The sequence below is a fragment of the Odontesthes bonariensis genome, chromosome 7 (genome assembly GCF_027942865.1).
Source record: "Odontesthes bonariensis isolate fOdoBon6 chromosome 7, fOdoBon6.hap1, whole genome shotgun sequence".
NCBI lineage: Eukaryota > Metazoa > Chordata > Actinopteri > Atheriniformes > Atherinopsidae > Odontesthes > Odontesthes bonariensis.
In genome coordinates this window covers 30752839-30765917 of record NC_134512.1, presented here as the reverse complement: position 1 = coordinate 30765917, position 13079 = coordinate 30752839, and the positions used below count along the sequence as shown (strand labels likewise).

The 13079-nt window shown below is 39.3% G+C and overlaps 1 protein-coding gene across 1 annotated transcript in view; it reads left to right on the top strand.

The window, feature by feature from the left end:
- LOC142384785 (carboxypeptidase A1-like) overlaps positions 1-5272 on the top strand; it is a 6034-nt gene extending 762 nt beyond the window's left edge. Inside the window, exons 2-12 of the mRNA XM_075471092.1 lie at positions 260-459; positions 1276-1357; positions 1444-1578; positions 1664-1768; positions 1891-1992; positions 2159-2260; positions 2361-2471; positions 2617-2707; positions 3144-3343; positions 3469-3553; positions 4928-5272. Of these exons, the coding sequence (XP_075327207.1) occupies positions 392-459; positions 1276-1357; positions 1444-1578; positions 1664-1768; positions 1891-1992; positions 2159-2260; positions 2361-2471; positions 2617-2707; positions 3144-3343; positions 3469-3553; positions 4928-5115 (1269 nt within the window). The 5' untranslated portion in view covers positions 260-391 and the 3' untranslated portion in view covers positions 5116-5272. The remainder of the gene's footprint in view (positions 1-259; positions 460-1275; positions 1358-1443; positions 1579-1663; positions 1769-1890; positions 1993-2158; positions 2261-2360; positions 2472-2616; positions 2708-3143; positions 3344-3468; positions 3554-4927) is intronic.
- The last annotated feature ends 7807 nt before the right edge of the window (positions 5273-13079 follow it).

Below are 13079 nucleotides of genomic sequence, written 5' to 3'. Positions count from 1 at the left end.
CATGAATTATGATTATAATTATATAATTAATTATATTATATAATTAATTATGTGAGAGCAGCTCAGAATGAATACATATTGGAGGTCAAATGACAGAAAAGTTAATAAAACCACAAACTATCAGCTAAAGTATTTCAGTCAAACCCAAAAATGACTCATTGGCATCGAACGACGGTCCTTTTCTGTGAAAAGTGAACAGAAGTTCACCTCGTCAAACATACAGAGCAGTGTGGAACAACTTTCGGTGTGGTATCTCTAGGTTGTCGTGGGAACAGGAGCAGCCGGTAACACACCTCTATCACCCTGAGCAAGGTCGCAGTTGGCGCGCCTTACACGACAGGCTCAGCAATAAAAGCCAGTGTTCGGCCCAGCCAGGTTCACACCGTTTGTCATGATGAGGGTGCTGCTCGCATTCGTCACGTTATTTGTGGCCGCTCTCGGCAAGGAGACATTTGAGGGGTAAGTTGGCCTGCTAAAACCTCTCACTTCTACGTAAGGTGGACATGCTCTGTAAGTACACCACTTCTTCATACAAAGTGGAGAAAGCAGTGTTCGGTACAGTCATTAGCTTTTGCAATGGCACAATTCTCCTAAAAGCACATTTTTGAATACATTGCACTATGAACTTGACTTAGTAAGAAAACTCATGTTTTATATATTTCATGTATGTATTCTTATCTTTAAGCAACTCAAGAGCGAGAATAAGACAAAAAGAAAATATTTTTTACCACCAAATGAAATGACAAACTTTGAGCACTGAGAGAATGCAGACACCAAACAATGGCAAAAACCATTGTTACATGGTCAACATAACACTCTAAAGACTGAGCATGGCTTAAAACTGTATTTGTGGTCCCTTAACACTCAGTTAGTTGTGCTTCTATGCATGATACATGAAATTGTGTAATATCAGTGGAAAAAAATGTAGAGGCTTTAGCTCCCCCCATTGATTAAGTTTCTTATTGACTGACTTGATGAAGATGATGTCAGACCTTTGCATGGGGCATTCCATCAGTTGTAGGACTCTCTCTTTTTGTTACACAAGATAGAACTTTATCATTCTAGCTGGATGTTCAGGGCTCAGTTACTTTGGGGCTCCTGTCTTTTTTTGTGCTGCATGATGAGTATAATCTGAACATCTAGAATGATTAGAACAATCCCTGTTCCAACTTAATGTATCCACTTCATGCACGCCAATAAAGCTCTATAAGATAAAAACTCAGCTAATAACAATTTTTTTGCATTAAAATGTTCTAAAACATCTTAATCTTGCAGGCATCAGGTGCTTCGAATTGTTCCAAAAGATGAAGCCCAGCTGTCTCTTCTCAAGGACCTGGAGGACCTGATGGAGTTTGAGGTCTCTTACCTATAAATGCTCTTTTAGAATCAAGCAACATGTTCTTTGAACTTCCTTGAACTTTTGTTATATGTGTGTCGTTTCAGCTGGACATCTGGATGGGGGTGACTGATGTGTCCTCCCCTGTGGATGTCAGAGTTCCCTCCCACACCCTGCAGTCTGTCAAAAGTCACCTGGAGAGCCTGGAAATGGAATACTCCATCATAGTTGAAGACCTGCAGGTACACTATGTAACTGTGTTACTTTCTTGAATCGCTTTTTTTTTTAAATATCACAACTCATGTGAATTACGTTATTGTTCTTCAGGCCTTGCTGGATGAGGAGCAGGAGGAGATGGACTCTGCTGCCCGTATTACTGAGTCCAGGAACACAGACAGCTACGTGTACTCCACGTACCACAGCATCAGTGATGTTAGTGTACACATTTCCTCTAAGCATCCAAGCGATGATCATCAAGAACAACCACCACTATAGAATGATGCATTCTCAACTGATGCGTGTGCATTCAGAGCAGGATTTTGTCTTTGCTTCAGATCTATAGCTTCCAGGATATGCTGGTGGCCGAGAATCCCAACTTGGTCAGCAAGATAGTCATCGGCCAGAGCTACCAGGGCCGTCCTCTGAATGTGCTCAAGGTAAAAGATCATCCATAAAAATCTATTCACAAAATGAATAGAAATCTGTGAAATTTCAAAAAATAAATTAAACAAAATTAAACTCGTGCTTTTTCAAAAATAAAACATTTAATAAACTTTTTTAAAAACAGTCACATGATAACTTCTTCCTGTTTCTGTGTCTCAGTTTAGCACTGGTGGAACCAACCGTCCTGCCATCTGGATCGACACTGGAATCCACTCCAGAGAATGGGTCACTCAGGCCAGCGGCACCTGGTTTGCCAAAAAGGTGTATTGATACATTACATTTTGATTCTTTGTCTCTGCCATCTCTGACTACAACCTGCTGAACTGACACTGTGACCTCGAACGCATTTCTTTTTTATTAGATTGTGACTGATTATGGACGTGACCCTGCCCTCACTGCCATCCTCGACAAGATGGACATTTTCCTGGAGATTGTGACCAACCCCGATGGATACTACTATACACACACCTCTGTGAGGCAGTCTTAGCGAGATATTTTTACTAACCTGTAGCACTCCGATTTTCAATATCACGTCTCTTGTTAAGCGTGATTTAGAATCATGATGGAATGTATGATGAACGTGTATCTTAAAGCTGAGGATAACTTAATGTTTTCAGAACCGTATGTGGCGTAAGACAAGGAAGCCCAACCCTGGTTCGAGCTGCGTCGGAGTAGATCCCAACAGGAACTGGGATGCTGGTTTTGGAAGTAATGTCCTCCTTTATTTCTGAACTATACAAAGTCATCACATATGATTTCTTTTAACACTTTACAACAACTGCTTTTCGTGTAAATCTGTCACGTTCTCTCAGATGTTAGTGGAGCACAAGAAACACCTCAAAAGGCAGATATCCTAGTGGTGATATCTGCATTTTGAGATATCTGCACAAAAAAAAAAAAATATATATATATATATATATATATATATATATTTCAGTTCTGCACAATAGCTTTATGTTTAATGCTGGTGGTTCAGCTGGAATAAGATAACTACAGGTCGCATACTGTGCACATTTATCACACTTTTAGGGAACTCTTGCACCACGTCCATTAGTAACAACTTAATCACACTGAGTAGTGTCATTAGTACCTTTTTCCTAAACAGTGGAATCTGTTTTTCTTGTTTTTTCGTGCTCTTTTACAGGACCTGGTGCCAGCAGCAACCCTTGCTCAGAGACCTACCGTGGTCCCAGGGCTCATTCTGAATCTGAGGTCGAGTCCATTGTGGATTTTGTGAAGTCCCATGGTAACATCAAGGCCTTCATCTCCATCCATTCATACTCTCAGATGCTCCTGTACCCTTATGGCTACACCACAAGTCCTGCCAAAGACCAGGCTGAGCTGGTATGAAAACCCCTTCATGATTTTTTCTAATGTGCCAAACCAAAAAAACGATTTGCCTATCTAAGAAAAATGCAAGAATATGTAACAGCAGTGTGAATAAGTGATCTGGTGCTCTCTTCCTGCAGCACAAAGTGGCTCAGAAGGCCATCACTGATCTGGCCTCCATGTATGGCACTCCCTACAGATATGGCAGCATCATCAACGTCATCTGTAAGTTTGAACAGTCCCGTTTTACATCATTCGACTTAAAGATAGATTTTATAGAGTATTTCATGCTCTCCTATTACACTTATTTTCCTATCTGTAAGTGCAAAGGTTGAAAGGTAGAACCAATAGTCTTAATCTAACTTCTGATCTGAATATTTGTTTCCAATTTAACGGCAGTATCTAAACATCTTTGGAATGTCAGTCAATTTACCGAAGACAAAAAACACTGGTTGAGACAGCTCAGCTTAACCTCATCAACATTTTTCAAACACACATGTACCAAAGTGCTTTACAGAATAACGGGAAAAATGTTTAAACGGCTGTAAAAGCAATTTTCAGAAAGCAAATAATAAGACGATAGAGCAGTCATATAAATTGATTAGAAAAGAAAGGAAAAAGTCAGAAAGGTAAAAAAAAAACAACATACAAATGGAACATATTAAAAAAGGTAGTACACAAATAGATCAGTAAATTGAATATAAACTCTTCCAAAGAGGTGTGTTTTAAGAAGAGGGTGTCAGAATTACGCATTCAAATTGGGAGCGGAGAGAAGAGCCTGAAAGCTTGAAATAGAAACTTGGAGCATTGTGCTCTGACCTACCTTCAACTCCAGTGCGTTAATTTATTCAATCTAGTTTTTACCCCTGAGTACACACGACTTGCTTGAGGTGAGTGGTAATAACAACTTGTTAGAAATAAATTGAATTCTGAAACAGTGTCTCTTGCTTGTACCGGTTAGAACTCTGGCCAAAGCATCTTGAATCAAATGAAAGACTTTTTTTCAGTGTTATATAGGCATCCAGCTAAAGTTGCATCAAAATAGTCCAGCCTAGATGTAATGAATGCGTGGACCATCAGCAAAATGTACAGTACAGGAACCTCAAGTTGGCTAGATATGCAGTGGATTGTTTCCTTTACTTATGTTATTCAAAAAGATTCTTAGCACATATAACATAAATAATGCATTACATTCTGGCTAAAACTCCCCAGAAATATATTTGTTTTATGAAACAAGTAGCATGATGTATGGTTAGAAGGTCAAACTTCAAACAAGTCAGATCAGCACTTCCGACACTCGGTGCACCAATCGCATGGAAAGTATTTGAGTAATACGGCTCACACTTCCTTGGCTGAGAGTTAAACATATATTTGTAAACCAGCAGTTTAGCTGATGCAGGTTCAGTTTACTTTGATTTTTAAAAAAAGAACATAGTGAAATTAAGTTGGATGAATTCAGAATATAAACTCGTAAAACTGCTGAACTATTTTTTATTTGTTATTTGAAAGTGAACTTTTTTGTTTGTTATGGTGCATCCTGAGAAATCTTGCTTTATACTAACCATGTAACTGTGAACACAATGCTTGTTTTGATTGTAGACCAAGCCAGCGGTAGCACCATTGACTGGACCTACGAGCAGGGCATCAAGTACTCGTACACCTTTGAGCTCAGGGACACGGGTCGCTACGGCTTCATCCTGCCTGCCAATCAAATCATCCCCACTGCCCAGGAGACTTGGCTGGCTCTGATGGCCATCATGGATCACACTTTCAAGAACCCATACTAAACTGTCAGTTCACGTGTGAAAAAGAGGAAATCCGCATGGCAACTCCACTTTAGGTGGGATTTTTTGGGCTTCCTGAAGACCATAAAACTGAGAAATAAATGAGCACATTGAAGAAATTAAGTTTCTAGTATTCAAAAATTGAATTCAGAGTACGTTTCACAAGCTTCACACACAACAATGTCTAATTTGGGAATGCTGCTCAGTGTTTCCCACTGCCGAGGGGGGGGGTAAAAAATAAAAATTCTTCAAAATTATTCCTTCGTTAATAATTGGTCACACAAAACTTTATTGTATTAATCCTTAAGAACCCAGACCCACTTCTACTTAAATGAAAATTAAGGGGGTTATAACACAGACTAAATAGACCACATAGAACCCATTTCAGAATTTTTTTTCCAAAATACCACCCCCCACAGTCAGAGATCTGTAATGTGACATATATTCAATTCAATTCAATTCTTTATTTCAGACCCAGGGGGATCCATATCACACATAAAAAACATCACAAAACATCAAAAATAGTTAAAAACAGAAGAACAATAAGAAAAAAAGAAAATAAAACACAGAGATATCACATAGCTCACTATCTCATATACAGGCATGTTCGCCAGTGACTCCATAAACTTGACTGCAGTCTTACAGAGCTACGTCCAGGGCTAGCCATCACAGCAATCACATCGTTATGTGACTCAGATACCCTGCACATAAATCCATACATCAATTTACGCAGCGCAGCTGCGCAAGTAGGTACCCCAGCACTGACAAACATGTGACTTGCGCTGGACCTTCTTGGGATTCTCAGCAGCATCCTCATGCAGTCATTATAAGCCACCATAAGTTTCCTAAGGCTGCCTTGTTTGTAGTGGCACCACAAGTGTGCAGTGTACATTGGTGTGCAGTACGCTTTGAAGAGTGAGATCTTGACTGTCACAGAGCACATACTAAATTTACGGCACAGCATGTTTGCTTGCACATACAATTTCTGCCGTTGCCTATAGATATCTCCATCATCTGACAGGTCATTAGCAATAATGTGGCCAAGATATTTGATATCACTGCACTCAGTGAGTGCAGTGCCAGCCAGATAGAAGGCAGGGAACGGTGATCGTTTATCTTCTCTGCTTCTTATGATCATGATCTTACTTTTATCCGCATTATATTTTATGTCAAACTCCTCTCCATACTGTGAGCACATTCTTAGTAACTGTTGCAAACCAGCAGTACATGGACTAAGGATGACCAAGTCATCTGCATACATTATGTGATTGACTATTATGTCACCAACCCTACAGCCAATTCCACACATATTTAGAGACAATGACAAATCATTCATATACATATTAAAAAGAAAAGGAGATAAAATTCCACCCTGTCGAACACCATTGGTGACAAGGAAGGGAGCAGAGGTCACATTACCCCATTTCACCCTCATTGTCTGATGTGAGTACCAATAAACCAGTATTCTAATTAAAAAACCAGGGACCCCACTGTTGGACAGTTTTAAAAATAATTTCTCATGACTGATGCGATCAAAAGCCTTAGAGGCATCAATGAAACACGTGAATATTGTCGTATTTTGTGTATTATATCTATGCAAAATTACCTTTAAGGCATAGATGCACAAATCAGTACCAAGCTTTTGTTTAAAACCAAATTGGTTGTCCGTAATAGAAACATACCTTTGCAATCTACACAATAGCACAGTTTCCAGTACTTTAGACATTACACTGGCCAGGGCTATTGGCCTATAATTATCTGAGCTGCTTAGCTTCCCCACTTTATCTTTAATTACTGGCACTAGCACAACAGAAAGCATGGAATCAGGTAAGACGCCATGAACTAGAAGACCTGTGTAGCACATAGCCACCAGAGGACATAATTTCTTACAGGCAAATTTAACATGTTCAGCTGTAATATTGTCCAGACCACAGGCCTTATTGTGTTTCAGCTTGATCATTGCTTCATTGACTTCATCAGGAGTTAAAATAACATCATTACTAAACTCTACAGTATCCATAGTAAATAAGTCACTCTTTACACAGTTTAGCAGCTCAGAGTATTTTTTACGCCACAACTGTGAGATCTCTTCAGGTCCACTCACACCATCTATATTAGAGGGGAGGGAGGTCTTGCAGTTATTAACAGTTTTTATTTCTTTCCAGAAGTCTTTAACATTATTGTTTTGCAGTTTTCTTGCCAGTGAATCAGCCCTCATAGTATTTTCATTCCTTTTAATGTAACGAAGTGCATACTTAAACCGGGCATTAGTGCATTTTTTATCTTCAAACAAGGAGCCATGTTTACTCTTCCCATCCACAGCCCACTTTTTAAAGGCATTTCGGGCCTCAACATGCAGTGCTTCAACATGGTCATGCCACCCTGGTTTAACATTTGATACTTTTGGTCTGTGTCTATACAGAGGCTTGCTTGACATATCAAGGGACCCCACAATAGCTTCATACATTGAACACAATTCCTTACAATGTTGTACATTATTACAGTTCATATTCCGACATAATAGAACATCTTTAGGGATTTTGATATTACCCAGCAAAGCGTCAGACTGCCTGATATACATATCAATGTCAGCCCTAGACAATTTTGACCAGTCTATTTTACCAACATCAGTGTTGTTATCCACAGGCAGCAACACAGGCAGACTGCCTGTGTTCAACACTATAAGAAAGGGTATGTGGTCTGCAGTGGCCATATCATAATCTATTTTTATATCATTGATGGAGTGGTGAGCATCCATAGTAGAAAGGCAGTGGTCTAACCAGGAAGTGGAATGCCAGGCCTCACTTATATATGTATAGCTATTTTTTGGTAAAAGTATTTTACTAGATAAAATCAGCCCACTGTCAGAACAAAACTGGTTTAGATGATTACCAAACAAGGAATTGACATCAGTTACATCAGCATTCAAGTCTCCAACAACATAAATAGACGTGGTAGAATTGTCCTGTATAAATGCCATGATAAACGCCAGTCTACTGAGGTACTCATCCTCATTTTGTATACATTCATCATAGGGCGTGTACACATTCACAATTATTATCCTCTTATCATTACAACACAGTTCAATTGCAATAGCCCAGTCAACTCCCAACCGTATGATATTAACTCCTTGGTCATATTTTTTATTCCACATCGTGGCTACACCCCCTGGAATCCTCCCCGTAACAACTTTAACACTTAAGTCTGTTGTTGATTCGCCTACCCCGTGAAAGTTTTCATGTATGGAGTTAAGTCCTTCCAGATCCTGCTTAGCCAGGAACGTCTCCTGAACACATAAAATGTCGCACCTCTCCAATAGTTTGTCCACAACATATCTGCGTGATTTATCAGATTCGCTGTGTCCAACACGCAACCCGCGCGCATTATGTCACATTGGGAGTTAAGAACCTGGATAATTTCTCCATCAAGGAAAATTATGGGGGACGTAAGGATGTGTGACACCTGTGTCACGGTGGGTAACACAGGTGCGGCTTATCTGCAGATTTTCACATCTTCATTGTAAACAAATTAATAACATAGCTAATTACACTGGTCGGACTGTTCAGCTCTGTTTCAGACTGATACCTCCGGTTCAGGCTGGTCCTCATCAACACGCACGTCTCTTATTCAATCGCGGAAAATATTTTTCAATACTCATCTGGCTTGAAGCAGCAAACATTCAGTGTAGGAGTTTAAAAAAACTACTTTATTTGATTCACAGCTGCTAGTGTTTAGACCTCGACAACCCAACTACATTTTTATTTTTTTTTTACGGCAAATTTGCGACTAGTTAACTTTATAGGGCTCGGGCACACGAGTTGCATTCTGGGATACGGTCGCCATATTGGAGGCACAATTTCGTAAACAAACCCTGAGGCACGACAGAGATCAAGGACCAAACAGTGAGAGAAAAGTGAGAGAAAAGCATGTTAAAATCGAAGAAAGGATGTGGGATATACCGGGATACATTACATAAGGAAGCCAGAGATCGGTACATACAGAAGATTGGCGTTATAAACGGACTGGACCCTTATGAAACCGAGCAAGGAATGGATTTTTAATTTAAAAATCGACGAAGATTTACTGCCGAAGCTCACCCTTTCCAACATAATTGCGTATATAGTATGCGGTGTCAGTGCTTATACTTTGCAACAGTTTCAATTAAAATGACACTTTACACTTTTGTCATGTTACTCTACTTGTAAATAAATAATGAAACACACACACACTTGGCTGTATCTCAAAGCACATTTATTTCAGACGACTTCAACTTTGCACAACACTTCTGCTCATGGTGGTCAGAGTACAACATACAGACACAATCTTGTCAAAGAATGTTTTGTCTTCACCTTCGCATGGCAAAACTATGTTGATAGGTACTTTTGCTGACAAAAAGGTGTATTGTTTCTGACAGTTCCAATCGCCCTTTCCATGTGAATTTGGAGATGGGCAATTTTCCTTGTATTTTCCACATTAAATTAAGATTAAGATCAGATTTATTGTCATGTATACGTGCATACACACGAAATTTGTCCTCCGCTTTTAACCCATTAAGACATCCCTTGCTTCCAACTGACAGTGTCCTCTTGTGAAGGTGGGGATCTTTACCTCAGCACACAAAAGTCTGTAACTTACCAGAATGAAAATGCAGAGAACACACTCTCATCGACACCGGGATTGAGTGGAAAGTTATGCTTGGTCGTCTTACAGCAGCGATCCATGCTAGTCGACGACGCTTTGTTATCTCGGACACTTGGTCTCCGTGGGTGCGCCTCCAAGCAGGAAACCGGTAAAAAGATAAACCATTTACGATTTCCCCCCCATTCCTGTCACGGCTTTCGCTATTGCAACCCACGACACAGCAACGTGCGACCATAGTGGCAAAGACAATAAGTAAAATAGATAAACCAACGAAGAAAGTTCCGAGACCAGGCGGGAGTACGTCTGCGCGCAGTGGAAAACAATGTAAACAAAGCAGTTCTGAGCCTCCAGTATGGCCGCCGCTCACGTAGTGACGTCACGTGCCCGAGCCCTATAACGAAGGCGTAATAGCTTGTTTGCTATGGGTCGGGTCGGGACGGGACACCATTGTATTCAAAATATAAAATATTTTTATAGGACTTTTTAATGTGTGATTTTATAAAGGTGCACGTGATACCAACCTTTCGTGAATTCTTTCGGTTGAGCTAATCTAACGCGACGCTGAAGCTAGCAAGCTTCCAGGGAAGCACGGAGGGGAGGGGCTGTGTGTGTGAGTAGGCTATGCGAGAGAGACGCGAGGGACAGAGAGACGGAGGGAGAGCAGCAAGGAAATGCAGCTTAACGAATACGAGTATTTTTTAAATAGCGTTAAAAAAAATAATAATAACGAAACGCAATATGTGGCGGCCGGTGTTGAATCTGTGGCGCACCGCCACGAATTAGTCTATGTGTGGGAAACACTCCTGCTTTGGCCTAATGGTAACGAGAAAGTAGTTGAAACTCTGGATGAAGACAATTTTGTGCTGAGCAATTTGATTCCCGTCTGAAAATCTAATCAGAATTTAGACCAGATAATGGACACTGATAAAGAGAAACACAGTTATGAAACAATGCTTAGTCAGTCTTTTCCTCCTTAAAAATGAAAGCAGCTCATTTGAAAATAACGATAGGAAAGAATGGCACAGCGTACAGAAGCACCAAAATTCAGTCTTGAGATTTCAAAATGACAAAAAGATTCTGAGTCAGATGACATTAACAACAAAGAGTCAATAAGATCGAATTGCAACATTCTAAGTTTCTTATTCACTGATAATGATGTTTCTGTGAATAATATTTAAATGAATAGTTTGACATCTTATGATATGTGTTTGAGGAGAGTCAGAAGACATACCGCTCCAGACAGAGGTTTACATACTTAAAGGACATAGATTAGAAGGACAAAATGAGTTTTTCTAATTTTTTTTGGCATCAAAAGCCTGAACAACATGCATCCATCCATTTTTGTTAGGCTAATTGATTCAACCTGTTTAGGGTTGCGGGGGGGATCAAGGCAGTCCCTGCTGCTGCCGATCCTAATAAAACTTTAGATTAAAAGTTCCAAAATAGTTTTTGGCTTAACATTCTGTTAGTGATCAGAAACGATTGCAGCTGGTAGCTACTCTATTCCAGCATAAAAACTGTTTGATGGACAGCATTTGTTAGTCAATCCAACAAGGAACTGGAATCTTCACTTGTTTAGAAATGGCTCTTCAACCAAATGGAGATGCCATGGTCACCATTTCATCAGCTGTACGTATAGACACAAGGTACAGCGTATAGACACAAGGTACAGAAAGGTCTGATACAAAAGTCTGGGAGAAAACCCAATCTTGGATCCATACCTGAGAGGAGTTTGTTTCAGATGATTAAGATGAACTAAGAAACCATGAAGCAACACGTCTGCCATCAGCTGCAACATCAGTGTCACTGTGTACACTGTGTTGGAGATTTACATAACCATGAACCTGATGCATATGCTCTGAGAAAGAGGTCCATGCCTCAAAATCAACACCTTAAGGTTCAACTAATGTTTGCAGGTGACCAAACTGAGGAAGGTTTTACGGAGGAAGATTTTATGGTCAAACATGTGCCAACTTTTCAGAATGGTGGTGGTGACATTGTGGTTTTGGGGTGTTTTGTTGCCGCTGTTACTGATAGACGGGGGACACATTGTTCAGCTGAAACTTGGACACAGCTGTGCGTCGCTACAAAAACAAAAGAAATATACAAAAACGTCCAACAGATCAAAGCTGAATGCAGTTGGAATGTTTAGTGAAAGGGAGGGGGGACATAATCTAAGGGGAGACCTAAATTTAAAAAAACCAAAGGTCTGAACAAACATGAAAAGCATGTGCGTATCGAGCTGTGGGGTGACTTTGTGGAACAGTCTGGAGACAGAAATGAAACAAAGTGCAAATATAAATCTGTTTAAAAAATGGTACAAAAACATGTTTTTAAACAAGTACATGGAAGAGGAAGTATGTTAACGGAGGATGATGAAGAATAAATCTATAAAGAGAATAGGGTTAAATGTTATATTGTAATTAACTTAGTATATGGTATATATGGTATATATTTATTTATGGGGTAGTTATATATTTAGATATATATAAATATATATATTTGTTATGTATTAGCACTTAATGTGATTTAATGTTTTTTTCTTTCTCTTTTTTTTCGTTCTTTTGTATGCACAAATAGTTACATACATTTTTTATTCATGTTCAAAATTAAATATCTATCTATCTATCTATCTATCTATCTATCTATCTATCTATCTATCTATCTATCTATCTATCTATCTATCTATCTATCTATCTATCTATCTATCTATCTATCTATCTATCTATCTATCTATCTATCTATCTATCTAATCTAATGGCAGTCCCAAAAGTACAAGGTGCAATTTGCAAAAGAGCATTCTGCCAAATCTTCAGTGTGATGTATATACATACATATGCAAGTAGTCTCACAGATATGGTGGACATGAAAGTAACTACACAGCGGAAAATGGTGCCAACGCATTTTGTGAAAGACTCATGCAACGACTGTTGCATCAGCTTTAACTGGCAACAAAAGCCACATAGGGAGGGACGGATGGTAGCGCTACACAGACCACTGACAGCCAGGCAACCGTATTAAAGATTACAGATTACTAATGTTTTAAAGTAACTTCAGTAACTGTGGTTGCTGTTTTACATATTGCAACATTTTGGTTAAGGATAGGCATTAAAAGGAGCTGGTTAAGATTAGGCATTGAACATTCATCTGGTTCATATGATTCATATTCATCTGGTTGAATATGAAGCTTGCTGTTTCATGACTGTATCGTGTTTTTCCAAGAGACTTTTTTTTTTTTCCAATACATGAATACATAAACTGCATGTGGGGGTTGAACAAGGTTAACTATGAGCTACCCAGCTATGACTTCTTATGTAATTTAGAGA